The following is a 14,789-nucleotide window of genomic DNA, read 5'->3' on the forward strand; positions in this document are numbered from 1 at the left end:
GAGAGACGCCCAGTTAAGAGCACGGACTATGCTTGCCCTCATATTGGCAGCTCAAAACCACTTGTAGCTACAGCTGCTAAGGATCTGACGCCCTGCTCTAGCCTCTGACAGACACACAAACACATAACATCAAAAAAGGCAGCAGGTGACACATGCCTTTAATCCCAGCACTCAGGAGGCAGAGGCAGGTGGATATCTCTGAGTTCCAGTACAGCTAGAGCTATACAAAAAACCCCTGTCTCAAAAACAAACAACAAAAACCAGTCATCTTTGAAGCTGAATGAAGCCCCACACAGAGAGTGACTTGAAACCTATGAACGTCCAGCATAAAAGCCTTTATACTTTGGCTTATATAGAGTTTAGGGGAGAAAGAAAAGACATTGGCCATCCAGATCCAGTCGGCTAACTCATCCCTAAGAATACCAGGAAAGTCGGAAGAAGAAAAGCCCAACCTTCAAAGTTTTATTCAAAACAGAAGGCTTGCTGGGCAGTGGTGGCCCAGGCCTTTAGTCCCAGCACTTGGGAGGCAAAGGCAGGCGGATTTTTGAGTTCAAGGCCAGCCTGGTCTACAGAGTGAGTTCCAGGACAGCCAAGGCTAACAGAGAAACCCTGTCTCGAAAAACCAAAAAACAAAAACAAAAAAAACAAAACAAACAAACAAAAAAACAGAAGGCTTGAGACTAGTCCAGTTAATATTTCCTTTGAACTTCAATACAGTAAACATTCATTTCAGCATTGCATTAATTTTGCTTTTTAAAAAAGAAACGACCAAAGTCAAAGTTTATAAGCATTTGCTTGCATGTATATGTTTGCATGATGTGTGTGCCTGGTGTCCATGGAGGTGAGAAAATGGTATTGGATGCCCTGGAACTGGAGTTGCAGGAGACTGTGAGCTACCAAGTGGGTGCTGGGAAGCAGACAAGCCTTGAGCACACCCATGCTAATGTTTCCCAGAGACCTTTAACTAAGGAAGGAAAGCTGAGTGTGGGCTGCAGCATCCCACAGGCTGGGGACCCAGGCTGAAACAGTGAAGAAAGAATGAGGACTGGGACCAGCATTCATCTCTTTCTGCTTGCTGATGGCAAGTGGTATGACGACCTGTCCCACATTTCTGCCACCATATCTTCCTCGCCACAATGGACTGTTTTCCCTCAAACCATGAGCCAAAATACACCCTTCCTTCCTTTGGTTACTTACCAAGTAGTCAGAGCCATTACAATCAGTACAAAAAATTGCTGTTGGCAGAAGGGTCGCTTGTTGTGAGAGGCCTGTGCGTGAGCTTCATAGGCCTTCTAGGAGTAACATGGAAGAGCCCAGAGATGCTCCCTAGAGAGGCTCCGATGCTATAAGCAGAGCATCATGGGCCATTCTGCTGAGAGTTTAGTAGACCAAATGCAGAGAAAGGTGAGTGGTGAGTACTGTGCTCACGAGGTTTCAGAGGAGGCTGCAGACTCCACCAGGCTCTGGGCTAGAGGTCCTTTGTGGCATATTCTAGCCAAGGGCCTAGCTACATTCTGCCAGCTATCCAGAAAAGCTGAGTGAGGCTGAATTCAAAAGCAATGAACTGAGCTGTTTGGAATTTTCAAGACAGCACAACGGGCCAAGCTGTACCACGGTGGCGGTTCACTGTTCTTAGTCAGATCTACAGTGCAAAAGAGTGGGAAGTTGCAGGGGAGCTGGGTACGGAAAAATAATTACAGTGGATAAAGAGAGTAATGCCACCAACGAGAAACTGTGCCTGAGGCAAGAGGAAAGATCCCTTTAGAGCAAGACAGCATGGCAGAACTGAGACTGCTGGAGGGGTTCATCGCTCCACCACCCCTAGGGAAGGGTTTCCTAGGTCCACCCACCAGAACACACTATACCTGTGGTAACGGGGTCCAGACCATGCATCAGGCCATCATCAGAGCTTGACAGCATCTGCATGGCGCTAGTTTTTCATGCATGCAAACTGTGACAAGGTCGTGGAGGTGCCAGAAAACTGCCAGGCAATGCATGCCAGGGTTGGAGGCCCTGCAAGGAGACCCTAAGAGGCCATTATTACTTGAAGCTATGAAAGTGAGGCTGCGGGGCATCTACTGAGAAAAGTGGTAGCCATAGGCAAGGAGGGAAGCCTGCCCAATAGAGAGGCGGCAGAATAGGAATGGGCGGGGCTTCTAGAGGATGTTTAAGCCCAGACAATACTATGAAGAGTCCCAGATGCCAGACAGGAAGCTGCAGGGTTTGATATGTTCTCTGCTGGGTTTCAGTCTTGTTTGCACCTGATCCCATCCTTCCCTTTGAGAATGGAAACATTTACCATTGTATACTGGGAGCAACTTGTTTTCTACTTTTTAACAGTTTATGGCTGCCTGGCGGTGGTGGCACACACCTGTAATCCCAGCATTTAGGAGGCAGAGGCAGGCGGATCTCTGAGTTCAAGGACAGCCTAGTGTACAGAGCAAGTTCCAGAACAGCCAGGGCTACACAAGGAAACCCTGTCTTGAAAAACCAAACAACAACAACAACAAAAAAGTTTTGGCTAAGACTACTTTGAGTCTCAAGAGAGATTTTGGATGTTGGGCTTTCAAAACACTGTCAGAGCTGTTTGAACTTTTAAAGATGGACTAAATCCATAAAATTAAGTCCATTAATTTTTTGTTTTTCAAGACAGGGTTTCTCTGTATAGCCCTGGCTGTCCTGGAACTCACTCTGTAGACCAGGCTGGCCTCAAACTCAGAAATCCGACTGCCTCTGCCTCCCAAGTGCTGGGATTAAAGGCGTGCGCCACCACCGCCCAGCAAGTCCATTAAATTTAAAGAGATAAATTTGAGACTTTGGGGCCAAAGTTGGGTATTAATATGAAGTACTTCAATGCCTTGTGGATTATGGTGGTTTATCTCCTTGGTCAACTTGACTGGACTTAAAAGCACCTTGGAGGGGGCTGGAAAGATGGCTCAAAGGTTAAGAGCACTGTCTGCTCTTCCAGAGGTCCTGAGTTCATTTCCCAGCAACCACATGGTGGCTCACAGCCCTCTGTAATGGAGTCTGATATACTCTTCTAGTGTGTCTGAAGACAGCTACAGTGTACTTGTATACATAAAATAAATACTTTTTTTTTTTAAAAGAAGTATCTCTGGGGACACCTGTGAGGATGTTTTCCTGAATGTGAGTGGCACTGTCCCCTGGGCAAAGAAAAGAGGAGAAAGTGGGATGAACACCAGTATTCCTCCCTCTCTTCCTGAATGTAGACACAATGTGACCAGCTGCCTCACCCCTTCCCCCGCCCCCTGCCCTCCCTGACACAATAGACCACCATATGTATCCTCAAACCAGGAGCCAAAACAAACCCTTCCTCCCTTTAAGTTACTTAGCCAGGTATTTTGTCAGAGCCATGAGAGATATTACTAACCCAATAATTTCAAACTAACATTCTAATGCATATGAGAAAGCTTAGGCCTGAGCCCTGGAGGTTGGGGATCAGAAAAGGACCGACGCCAAGTAGGAAACAAACTAGATGAGAAAGGTGGTTGCCTGGAAAAGTGGGACAGGGGGTGGCAGCAAGGGCATTGGGGGAGGTCAAAAGCTGCCTTTCTACCCTTCATAAAACAGCTTTCAACAGCTTCATAAAACAGCCCAGACCCATGCTATTCTCCTCAGCCCCAGCTCCCCGAGAGAGGACAGCCAAGTACCCTCCTTGTCTGGTTCCCACACCCTTAAAGTGCATCATAAGATGTGGGGGAGCAGGTTAGGCATGGTATCTCTGGGGTCCCTCCCTGCTCTGACTTCAAGGACTCTGTGTCGGAGCCAGCTTGGTGGGTGCTGTGGATGGTACCCGTGAGCTCCACTCAGCTCACTGACAGTACTGGCTGCAAGTGGGACAGATTGTCATGGAAAGGTAGGAGCTGGAGGGCCAGGAAGGCCCTTGCTGGCTGGAACCTGTATGGATAAGCTAAGCCCAGAAACAAGGGCTAGGCTTCAGAACAGAATTCCAGAGGACTCTGCTGGTTACTGCAGAGGCCTGAAGGAGAATCCTCAGGGCCCACCTTTAGCCTTAGGAAACAAGGAAGGAAAAAAAAAACATTCTAACTCAATACCTGCAATCCTCAACTCACCCTGGAATGATCCACATACTGCTACCTTCTAGAATGTGTACATTATTCAGAATAACCAACGCCCAGGGGGGGCGTTGCAACACCAGGCACTGAGTCTGACAGATAAGTGGGTGCCAGGCCCTGAGCACTTCAGGGTGTGGGGCACAGAAGGGACTTTATCTCTGTCCAGTGTGTCTTAGTGCCGGTTATAGGGGCTATTACACCCCCCAAATCCATGCTTGCCTCTCTTCCCCATCCTGCCTCTGTTGGGATCTGGCCACAGCCTTTGTTCCAAGGGCAGAAGTGCACCAGATGGGCAGAGACTAAGGAGAGATGATATGCTCAAATGAGATAGGCTTTGAAAGCAAGGCGCCGGGCACTGGGCCTGCCAGATAAATGGGTGCCACCGCAGGCCCTGATCACTTCGGGGTGTGGGGCACAGAAGAGATTTTATCTCTGTCCACCCTGTCTTAGTGCTGGTTACAGGGACTATTAGCATCTGTCAAATCCATACCACAGCTCAGGTGGGAGAGGACCTGGAGAGGGTCTGCCAGACACAGAGGAACCTTGGTAACCTTGAAAGAGGCGACAAGGGGACTATAAAAGCTGAGCTCAGCTAGGTATGGTGAACTCACACCTGTTATCCCAGACGAGACTGCTTCAAATTACAGACCACCCTGGGCTACAGAGTAAGACTGTCTCAAGGTGAAGGTCAGCTACGGAGAGCCTCAAACCTGAGTCCTGCCCTCTATTACCCCCAGGAAGGAACGCAGGACTTCACACATACAGTTGTAAATGGAGAAACTGAGTAAGGACTAGAAGCAAAACCAGAGTCTCCAGGCCCCTGGTCAAGAGACTGATCCTCATACCACACTCCTCCATGGCCAGCCTGTGTGGACAGCACCTACAAAGAAGTGTCCTCCTGCCTCAGACGCTTCCTGGTGCAGGTCTTCTATTCAGGTCATAACCTGGCAGGGACAGCTCCTAGAACCCTGAGCTCCCAGCCCAGCCCATGGGTCTGCCTGGCAATTGCCTGCCTCACCTCTGTCCTCTACCTGGACCTCTGCCTGATGGGGTTGTCCTGCTCCTGGTGTGAGAGAGGGGTACACACAGTTGGACCTGTACAGGAACTAACCGGCTAGGCCCTGACAGTCCCGCCCTGTAACTGAAGTCTGAGGAGGCCTCAGAGGAAAGACAGGAGCTGCAGTGGTTAGTTTCCTTGGTGGTTACTTGAGGGTGGGGCTGGGGATGATGAGGGCAGCCCCGCCTCACTCCAGATCTGATAGCATCTCCTCTGTGCCCTACAGGCTTCCCTCTCTTCCCATCCTGGGTGGGCTTTCCACCACATCTGGAGGACAGAGCTAGAGATGAGCTGGGAAAGGAAAGGCTGAGTAAGGCAAGGAGGATTGCTGGCCTGGCCTCCAGATGTGACTCACAATTCCTTATCTTCACAATTCTTCCAAGATGGCAGTTTCAGAAGGGGAATGGCAACATGGACTCCCTGTTGCCCTCCACACCTGATTCCCCAGTGTGAGCTGAATACCCCTCTAACTAACCAGAGGTTTTAGGGTGGGAGAGGGGGCTCTGGCAGCCAACCAGTGGAGCTTGGCCTCTACACCAATTAAAGAGATAACTAGTTGGTAGCATGCTCACTTAGCAAAGGCGAAGGTCTGGCTCAATCCCCCAACAAGACAGAGTTGTCACAGGCCTGAAATCCCAGAACTTGAGAGGCAGAAGCAGGGGGATCAGAGGTTTAAGGTCATCCTTAGCACAGCAAGTTCAAGGCCAGGCTGTGCTGTGTAAGACTCTTGTCTAAAAAGAGGCTAAGGGGACAATGGTAAAAACCAGAAGGATTTATTCAATGTGGCCACACTGGGAAACGGTTTGTTTTTCGAGACATGGTTTCTCTGTGTAGTCCTGACTATCCTGGAACTTCGACCTGTAAACCAGGCTGCCTTTGAACTCATAGAGACCTGCCTGTGTCTACACCCTGGATGCTGGGATCAAAGGTGTCTACCACCACTGCCTGGCTAGCTGGGTTTTGTTTTGTTTTGTTTTAAGCCAGGGTCTCATGTAGCAGATGGTAGCCTTGAATTCCTAATCCTCCTGCCTCAGTTTTCTAAGTGCTGGTATTACAGGCATGAGCCACCATGTATTTTAAGTTTAAATATTGGAAGAATCTCCATAGATAGTGAGAGGCATGCATACCTGAGCAGATTGGCTCTGTCGGATGGCTCAAAGAAGTGGCATTGCTTAAGGGGACATGTGGGTTCTCGGGAGAGGGTCACTCTGGCTCTCGGGTGTGCAGAGTTACCTCAGGAACACTTGCCCTCATGTGTGTGTGGGGGGGGGGTGGGGGGAGGTGTTGTCCGACAAGGCTTTGCTTGGCATGTTTGAGACAGAGACTTATCTTTGTGCCTTTGGCTTAGAAGGGTGATGGTCAGGTCAGGAAGGCTGAGTCAAGGGGAGTCTGCGCCAAAGGAAAGGAGACAGATACAAGACAAAGGCAGAGAGGGCAGACTCACCCTTTCAATAACCTTCTAGGGCATGGAGGAGTCCAGGCTTTTTGGCAAGAGCAGCTTTGAAGCGCCTGTTTTATCACAAACCCTCCTCTCTGCTCAGTGAACCTCCCCAAGTCTCATGTCACCCCATGACTATCTGTAGCTACCCAGGACCCTCAGGTAAAAGAACACTGAAACCCTTGACCTGGCCCACAAGACCCTTCTCGATCATTAACTCCCAGCTTTCTCCCACACAGTAAGCCCTGTTCCTCAGGCACGGGCTTCTCTCTCCAAGCCTTTGCCCAGTTGGAATGCTGGGTCCTTTCAAGCCCTTGCTTCATATGCCAGTCTCCACTCCACCATAGTGAGTGTCTGCCATGCCCAGCGCCAGTACGGTGTTATTTCTTAATTCAGCTCATAGGCAGATTCTATCCAAACCATAAATTCTGAGAGCAGCGACTGGAAGGGTCTCATCTTCCAGCCCTCTGAGGCCAGCATGGGGCTAGACCTGCTAAATGGATGGGAAAGGATGGCCATGTCTCTTCTCCAAAAGTGAGAATGAGACCAACGGGGCAGAGCTGGCACACCCTGGGCTGCCCCGAGGCCTGCCTCTCAGGCCCTGGGGATGTCACAGCCAGGGCACTTAGAACTCTCTGCAGGCAGTGGGGTGAAGTCCAAGGTATGAGCCAAGGACACCAGCCTCAGGCCTGGCGCCCAGCCCAGGCTTTCTTTAGCCCTGGTGAGCAGCGCTGAGCTGTAGCCACAGTCCTCTGCTTCCGGGGAAAACCCGGGTGGGGCCTGTGCTTTGTGGTCCTCCTCGGCTCTGCTCTCCTGCAGAAGCCCACAGTGGGAGTCACAACGAGAGCCACACCCTGGCCTGCCAGGCGGCAGCCTCTAAAGAGCCTTGCTGTAATTCTCTGCAGGCATCCATACAACCGCATCCCCTCCCCCACTAGTTGCGCTGGGCCCTCGGGGCTTTTTCTCTGCTGGCCTCAGGCCCCTTCCCGCCAACTCTTGAGCTTAACTCATCCTTAAACTATTTTCCACTGGCTCCCCCAATCTCTGCCACAGCACAAATCTTTTTTTAGTGGGAAGAGGGATGGAGAAGAATAAGAGGCGGCTCCGGGACCCTGAGGGAGGGACTAGGAGGGAGGTTCTCCTCTCTGACTGGTCACCTCTGCTCCAAAATTGACTTTATAATCCATTGACTCCACTTCAGGGTGGCCCCCATCCCTGTCCTGACAAGCAATTGGCTGAACTCCCGGGGAGGGGCGGGACTCACCGGGTCTGATCCAGTTAAAAAGGTCGGAGCGGGCCTGGGGCCCCCATCTCTCGGGTGGAGTCTTCTGACAGCTGGTGGAGCAGGTCGCAGGAATCTCTTCACTTCAGTCATGGCCTGTGTGAGTGCGGGACCCTCTGTTCCAAGGTCTAGGGGATTGAGCAGAAGCAGATGAGCACAGGAGAGTAGCAATAGGGGAGTTGCTTCTAGTTCCAGCTGTGAGGCCTTGGACAGGTGTTTTCTCTGGTCCTCAGTGGCTACATCTGTAAAATGGGGGTGGCTGTCACAATCCCCCCTGAAACCTTAAGCCTCTCTGGCTTAAGAATGTTCTGGATTTCTCTAAATTCTGGCAGCATACCTATGTCTTGCAAGGTTCAATACTCTGCCGCTTTGCAGTTTTCTGAGAAGTGGGAGTGGGAAGGGTGTGGCCTCCCAGGGAAGGGGGAGGCAGGGGGACATTTTAGCCAAGGCCTTCACTGTTCCCTCTCCTCTGCTCTAGAGTCTCCTGACCCCTCCCCCGCTGCAGCTGTCCCCAGTCACAGGGCCAGGGCTCAGTTGGTCACCCTCTGCTCCAGAAAACTTAAAAAAAAAAATCCCTCCTGGGCCCAAGATAGGCTGCAGACTGGTCAGTGGAGGCTGGTCGGGTCTGGGCCGAGGAAACTGCATGCATTTGCACACACAGACATACAGGCAAGCCCTCAGGAATAGGGTTCAAATGTCAAAGAAACCCCTTATCCAAATTAACTCCTGTCCACTCACCCAGGCAGGTGCCCAGCAATGTCCGGATATGTGCTGGGCTGTCTAGCTTCCTAAATCCACATAGCCACTCTCGGGCTGAGCTCTCCCTCAGAGCCGGCCCGCCCCTCAGCTCCGCTCCAGTTGGTGTGCGTCTGGGCAGAGAGCCTTGAAACCGATTGGAGAGGTCAGGCTGCTTTCTCTCAGCGCTTGGGCTAGTGGTCGGCCTAATCCTGTCCATCAGCTAAATGCAGATTTAGGAGGTCACACAAACTCCATCTCCCCCTCCACTCTAAGTCCGGATCACCAAACCGATGATGGGTGAATCTTCTAGGGCCTGTTCTGTAGAACCGCCACACGCCACAAGTTTCAAATTAACACACTGCTGGGAGTGGGGACTTTCCCCAACTACAGGGATAATCAAGACTAGAACTTACACCCTATCCTGACCACCTATCCCACCTCGGGCTTCCCCCTGGGGCTGGTCAAGGCACCCCAGGATGGGAATGACCCCATCCCCACACCCCAGGCCACTGCAGGTAGCTCAGGCCATGTCCTAACTCCAACCTGAACACAGCTTGGTGCTCTTGTCTACACAGGGTCTGGTCGCCAGCAACCTGAATCTCAAACCTGGGGAAAGTCTCAAAGTTCGGGGAGAGGTGGCCCCGGACGCCAAGAGGTGAGATTGGAGGAAAGATTGGAGAAAAGAATGGAGATGGTAGGGGGCGGGGTTCTCAGGCCTAGGTTGCGATGGGCGTGGCCGGCCAGAACCGCTTCTCCGCAGCCCGCAGCGGGTTAACGCTGCAGATGCTGCGTTTTCTGGGTGAGTCACTTCCTCGCTGGGTCGGCTTCGCCGTGGTCTCCCTCTCCCTCCCTCCTCCTTTCGGCTGGAGTTTCTTAAACTAAAGCAGCTGCTGCCTCTACAACTTCTCCGGCTTGCCCCCTCCCCTTCCGCCAGGAATGGTGGCTCGAGGGGGGGGTGAGGGGATGAGGGAGTGGTCATCCACGTGCCTGCTGCCTGCCGGGGCTCGGGGAGAGGGGGCCCTGCAGGCTCTCAATCTTTTTTTTTTTTCCCCCAGAGCTTCCTCCTCTTTCATACCGCCCCACCGCCTTCCTTTTTTTTTTTTTTTTCAGCAACCATGTGAGTTTGCACCAGTCACCCAAGCTCATGAGGCCTCGACTTTTTTTCTTCTCTAAAGACAGGATCTCCCTATATAGCCCTGGCTAGCATGAAACCTATGTTGATCAGGCTGGCCTCCATGGAGACCCACATGCCTCCGTCTCCCCAGAGCTGGGATTGAAAGTGCCCACCTCCATATTCCCACCCCTAAGAGCCTGAGTTTCCTAATAAAACCAGAGGGAATGTGGCGGAGTGGAGAGAGCCAGGGGCCAGTTCCATCATGGCGGCAGCTGCTGCTGTCAGTTGTCGGATGTTAGTAAGCTCCTGAGGCCTTTTTCCTCTTCCTACCACGCCTCCATGGTGAGCACCGCTACCATGCAACAAACTCCGTATTATTATTTGCTCTTCTCCCCAGTGAGGGAACACCTATGATGTGTCCTGCTCTGTGCTCGGCACCAGGGACTCAGATACACAAGACAGATAGGACAGCATCTGGAGAGTGTCCCCTCTTGACCAAAGGGGTTGACAACTATCAATGTCTGGGCGAGAGCTCCCTTCAGAGCAGCCCCCCACTGTACAGACAAGAAAGAAACCGACTCAGAGAGAATCTGCAGGGTCTAGCTCAGTTCACACCGTGAGGCCAGGAGTAGAATCCAGGTTCCTGGCCTTCCTGTTGACCGAGTTTCAACGTGGTACATTCATAGCCAGCTGCTGATGCTGCCTTTTCTCAGTGAGCTGGGGTCCAGAGCCATCCAATGTGGCTTAAAGCCCACCTGTCACTTCCTAGCTTTGTGCTGAACCTGGGGAAAGACAGCAACAACCTGTGCCTACACTTCAACCCCCGCTTCAATGCCCATGGAGATGCCAACACCATTGTGTGTAACAGCAAGGACGATGGGACCTGGGGAACCGAACATCGAGAGCCTGCCTTCCCCTTCCAGCCCGGGAGCATCACGGAGGTGGGTAGGACTGGGGCTGAGCAGGGTCCTGGGTGGGCTGGACAACATGGTCAGAGACCGAGGCTGACCATTCCTGGCTGTGTGATTACCACTGAATGGCATCCCTCTCTGAACATAATAGACCTCACCTATACAGGGGCTGTCCCCAGGGCTCTGAGCTGGTCCAGGGCCCAGCTCACTGCCCTTCTCCATCTACCAGGTGTGCATCACCTTTGACCAGGCTGACCTGACCATCAAACTACCAGACGGACATGAGTTCAAGTTCCCCAACCGTCTCAACATGGAGGCCATCAGCTACATGGCCGCAGATGGCGACTTCAAGATTAAGTGCGTGTCCTTTGAGTGAAGCCAGCCAGCCCGTAGCCCTCAATAAAGGCAGCTGCCTCTGCTCCCTGTAACCCAGCCTTTCATGTGAGAGTGTTTATGTCAATGTGAGGGGCCCCACCCAACCTGGGCCATCTGAACTCCCATTCACTCCTCCATGTATTCTTGGTCCCAGTGACCTTGCTTCTTGTGCTCTCCTGGCCGAGGAGAGAGCCCAGCACATAGAGGGCTTAGTGACCACAGAGTGTGAACCAGTGTCTCACTGTGACGGGGGCAGAATGGTGGGAGATGGACAGATGAACAGCAAGATCTCATTTGTCTTAATAGGGACCAGAAACACTGGGCATGGTGACACATACTTGAAATTTAGGAGGTTAGGACAAGCGCATCAGTATGTGGTATAGAGCAGTCTGGATAGCCTGGGCTACATAGTGGAGGCAGCTTGGGCTAGCTGTGTAGTCCTATACCACTGACTACTTGGGAGACTGAGGCAAGAGGACCACTTGGGGCTGGCTGGGGCAACATAGCATGACCTCATGTAGGATAGGAATCTTGAACTAGGTAAGGGGCTACAAGGTGTTATGTGGCCTTGTGCTTGTTAGCTGGTCTCTCTGAGCCTCAGTTTATCATTTTGTGCGTGAGGGATAATACTCAGTTCTCATGAGGGTTGTTGTGGAGTTAAATGAGATTTTGGTGGAGGAGGCCAAGTTCTGCTCTGGGTACATCATGGCCAACGCCATGCGGGTCGCTTCTGGTCTCCCTTATGCACTACCTTTCTATGCCTGCAGATGGGAAGGAGAGGAAACGGTCTCTGAGGGAGAAAACCACTCCCCAGCAGCTGAGCGCGTGCGAAGCAGGATTTCCAGGTTCATGACCCTTGGTTACACAGCCACTCTCCTGGAGTCAAAGGGCAGCTAGGGGACTAGGCTAGAAGCCGCCAACTCAGTGGCACTGGACAGGTCCCTTCCCTAACAGTGGGAGTCTGGGATGAGGTCACCGCCCTGTAATGTAACGGTTGGGGTTTCTAAGTGGGCCCCTTCAGAGACATGGGGTGAGGAGTGGGGTGGGAAGGCTCATGGGAAGGCCCAGAAGCAGGTCTTCCAGAGGGCAGGTGGCTCACTGGGCTGGTCGAGACCGCCATGCCCACCGCTGCATGCTTACTCCTGGCTTCAGGAAGCAGGTGTCTTCTGGGACCTCACTTCAGGTTCTGCTGCCTTGGGATGTTGTTCTTAGCTGAGCTTGTCCCACCCAGCGCAATTAACTGCAGCAGACCCATGGGCCACCATTGTTCATCTGCACCAGTGTCTCCACTTCCCAGGAAACAGCTGCAGGAACTGAGCCAAGGTTCTGGAAGGCTTCAACTGTAAACCTCATTAGGCTCTCTCCATCTCTCAAATCCGGGACATAATATCCTGAGTGGGAGGCGGTGTCTGTGAGAGCAGATCTCATTTCCTAGGACAATTGTTGCCCTCCTGGTAGGGTCTCCTGCACCCTCAGTCTCAGTTTCCCCATCTATAGCAGGATGAAGACTTTCATGTTGGTGGGTCCCCTGGGACTCAGGAAGCGGTGGTACCCATAGGAGAAGGCCAAAGAGAATGGAATACACAAGCCCTGGGCTCCCATGAAACACACCCCATCACCTTGCTTTTCTGAGGCTCCCAAGTGTGGCTGTGGAGGAGACGCCCTCTGCTGGTCCTCAAAGAAAATGTCCCTCAGAGTGTCTTCCTGTGTTCACAATTCACCCTAGGATTCTCCCCGGAGGAGCTAAGCCCTCACAGAGAGGTTGTAAGGCTCACCACAGGGGTGGGGTTGGGAGATGGCCTCAGCAGTAAAAAACACTTACTGGTCTTCCAGAGGACCTGAGTTCAATTCCCAGCACCCACATGGCAGCTCACAGCCGTCTACAACTGTCTGTAACTCCAGTTTCAGATGACCAAATGCTTTCCTCCAACCTCCTCAGGCAAAACACCTATACACATAAAATTAATTACAAATAATAACAACAATAATAAAGAATTGCACAAACTGCCAGCTTGGTGGTGACTTTTTTTAGTCCCTCAGCAGGCATAATTCTTTGAGTTCGAGGCCAGCTTGGTCTACATAGTGAGTTCCAGGACAGCCAGGGATATATAGGGAGACTATGTTGCAAAACAAAAAACAAAAATGGGACAGGAGAGATGGCTCAGCAGTTTAGAGCACTGACTGCTCTTCCAGAGGTCCTGAGTTCAACTCCCAGCAACTACATGGTGGCTCACAACCATCTGTAATGGGATTCGATGCCCTCTTCTGGTGTGTGAGAAGACAGCTACACTGTACATAAAATAAATAAATAAATCTTGAAAGAAAAAAAAAGGAAAAGGAAAAAGTGGGGTATGGAAAATGCACAGGCCACAGCCTCAGACTCTTCCCCCACCCCCTCAGTGGACCGGAGCCTGAGAAAAGGCTGAAGACAGAAGTGCTGGCTCTGACCACAGAACTTCTGTTTAATCCATAGCCATAGGGAGGAAGGGATAGCAGGTGATAGCCCAGTAGCAGAAGGCAGCTCTTAGCTCTCTAGGCTTCTTCTGGGGGCCCAGTGTGGCCAGGATAATGCTTCTACTCAGAGGGGAGATGACAAGGGATGTAGAAAGACTTAGCTCTAAGGGAACTGAAGTGACACATAGACACATGTGTCTAGTAGCTCTTTTCTTTACATAGGGTCTCTAGCCCAGACTAGACTCCAATTTTCTATGTATCAGAATGACTTCAAACTCCTGGTCCTCTTATTTCCTCTTGTTAGCATAACTTGGCTTTGTCACCAAGCCCAGTTTGAGGACCCACACTTTAAAGAAAACTTCTTCCCAGCATCCAGCATAGAGTCTCCAAGTGGGGGACCCATGTGGGAGGAATCTGACATTCATGAGGTGCCACGCCTACATGGAATCGAGGCTCCTTCCCAAGCTCATCACCACAGCCTGCTTCCTGCCTCTCTAAGCAGATACATTAGCTTCTGAGGGAGTGGCCAGGGAGCGGGGATGGGAGACCAAACACCAAAGATGGGACAAACCAGTTCACATTTTAGCACTGGCACAATCCTCCCCTGTCCCCACCCCCTCTCTTGTTTGGTTTTGGTTTTTTGAGACTGGGGTTTCTCTGTGGAGCCCTGGCTGTCCTGGAATGCACTGCTATAGACCAGACTGGCCTCATACTCAGAGATTCCCTTGCCTCTGCCTTGAGTGTGCTGAGATTAAAGGCGTGCGCCACCACTGCCCGGCACAGCTTGCCTCTCTGAATACACAGTAGGCATTCAATATGTGTAGCTTCCAGGCTCTCGCTTTTTTTTTTTTTTTAAAGAGATTTATTTATTTTATTTATATGACTACACTATAGCTGACAGAACACCATTGGATCCCATTACAGATGGTCGTGAGCCACCATGTGGTTGCTGGGAATTGAACTCAGGACCTCTGGAAGAACAGTCAGTGCTCTTAGCCACTGAGCCATCTCTCCAGCCCCCAGGCTCTCGCTCTTGAGGCTTATAACTGGAAAAGGACCCGATCCTAAGAGTCTGAGACATCCTGACCTGCAACCTCCTGAGCTTCTTGCCGAAGAGACCTCATCCCTAGGACTACCATGACAACTGACTCAGAGTCAAAGGCATTGGTCCTGCTGCAGCACCCAGCACAGGTCGGGGTGACCAAATGCACACAGCCTTGGGAACGGGGGAAGTCAGTTATACAACAAGGTCACTCAAGTCCCTGCCCAGTGTTATTCTACCCAGGGCTTCACATTCAAACTTTTGTGGTTAGTAGAAGGTGT

At 51.5% G+C, this 14,789-nt stretch overlaps 1 protein-coding gene across 1 annotated transcript; it reads left to right on the forward strand.

Annotated features, from left to right (window-relative positions):
* The first annotated feature begins 7,816 nt into the window (after positions 1-7,816).
* Positions 7,817-11,069, forward strand: Lgals1 (galectin 1). Its single transcript, XM_034516805.2, has 4 exons — positions 7,817-7,974; positions 9,188-9,267; positions 10,496-10,667; positions 10,867-11,069. The coding sequence occupies exons 1-4, from the start codon at positions 7,966-7,968 to the stop codon at positions 11,011-11,013; spliced, it is 408 nt and encodes a 135-aa protein (XP_034372696.1). The 5' UTR covers positions 7,817-7,965; the 3' UTR covers positions 11,014-11,069.
* The last annotated feature ends 3,720 nt before the right edge of the window (positions 11,070-14,789 follow it).

This window comes from Arvicanthis niloticus, chromosome 13 (assembly GCF_011762505.2).
Source record: "Arvicanthis niloticus isolate mArvNil1 chromosome 13, mArvNil1.pat.X, whole genome shotgun sequence".
Lineage (NCBI taxonomy): Eukaryota > Metazoa > Chordata > Mammalia > Rodentia > Muridae > Arvicanthis > Arvicanthis niloticus.

Coding starts and splice junctions, on each gene's coding strand:
- Lgals1 (XM_034516805.2), top strand. Junction 9,268..10,495: donor GTGGCCCCGGACGCCAAGAG/GTGAGATTGGAG, acceptor GTCACTTCCTAG/CTTTGTGCTGAACCTGGGGA. Junction 10,668..10,866: donor AGCCCGGGAGCATCACGGAG/GTGGGTAGGACT, acceptor TCCATCTACCAG/GTGTGCATCACCTTTGACCA.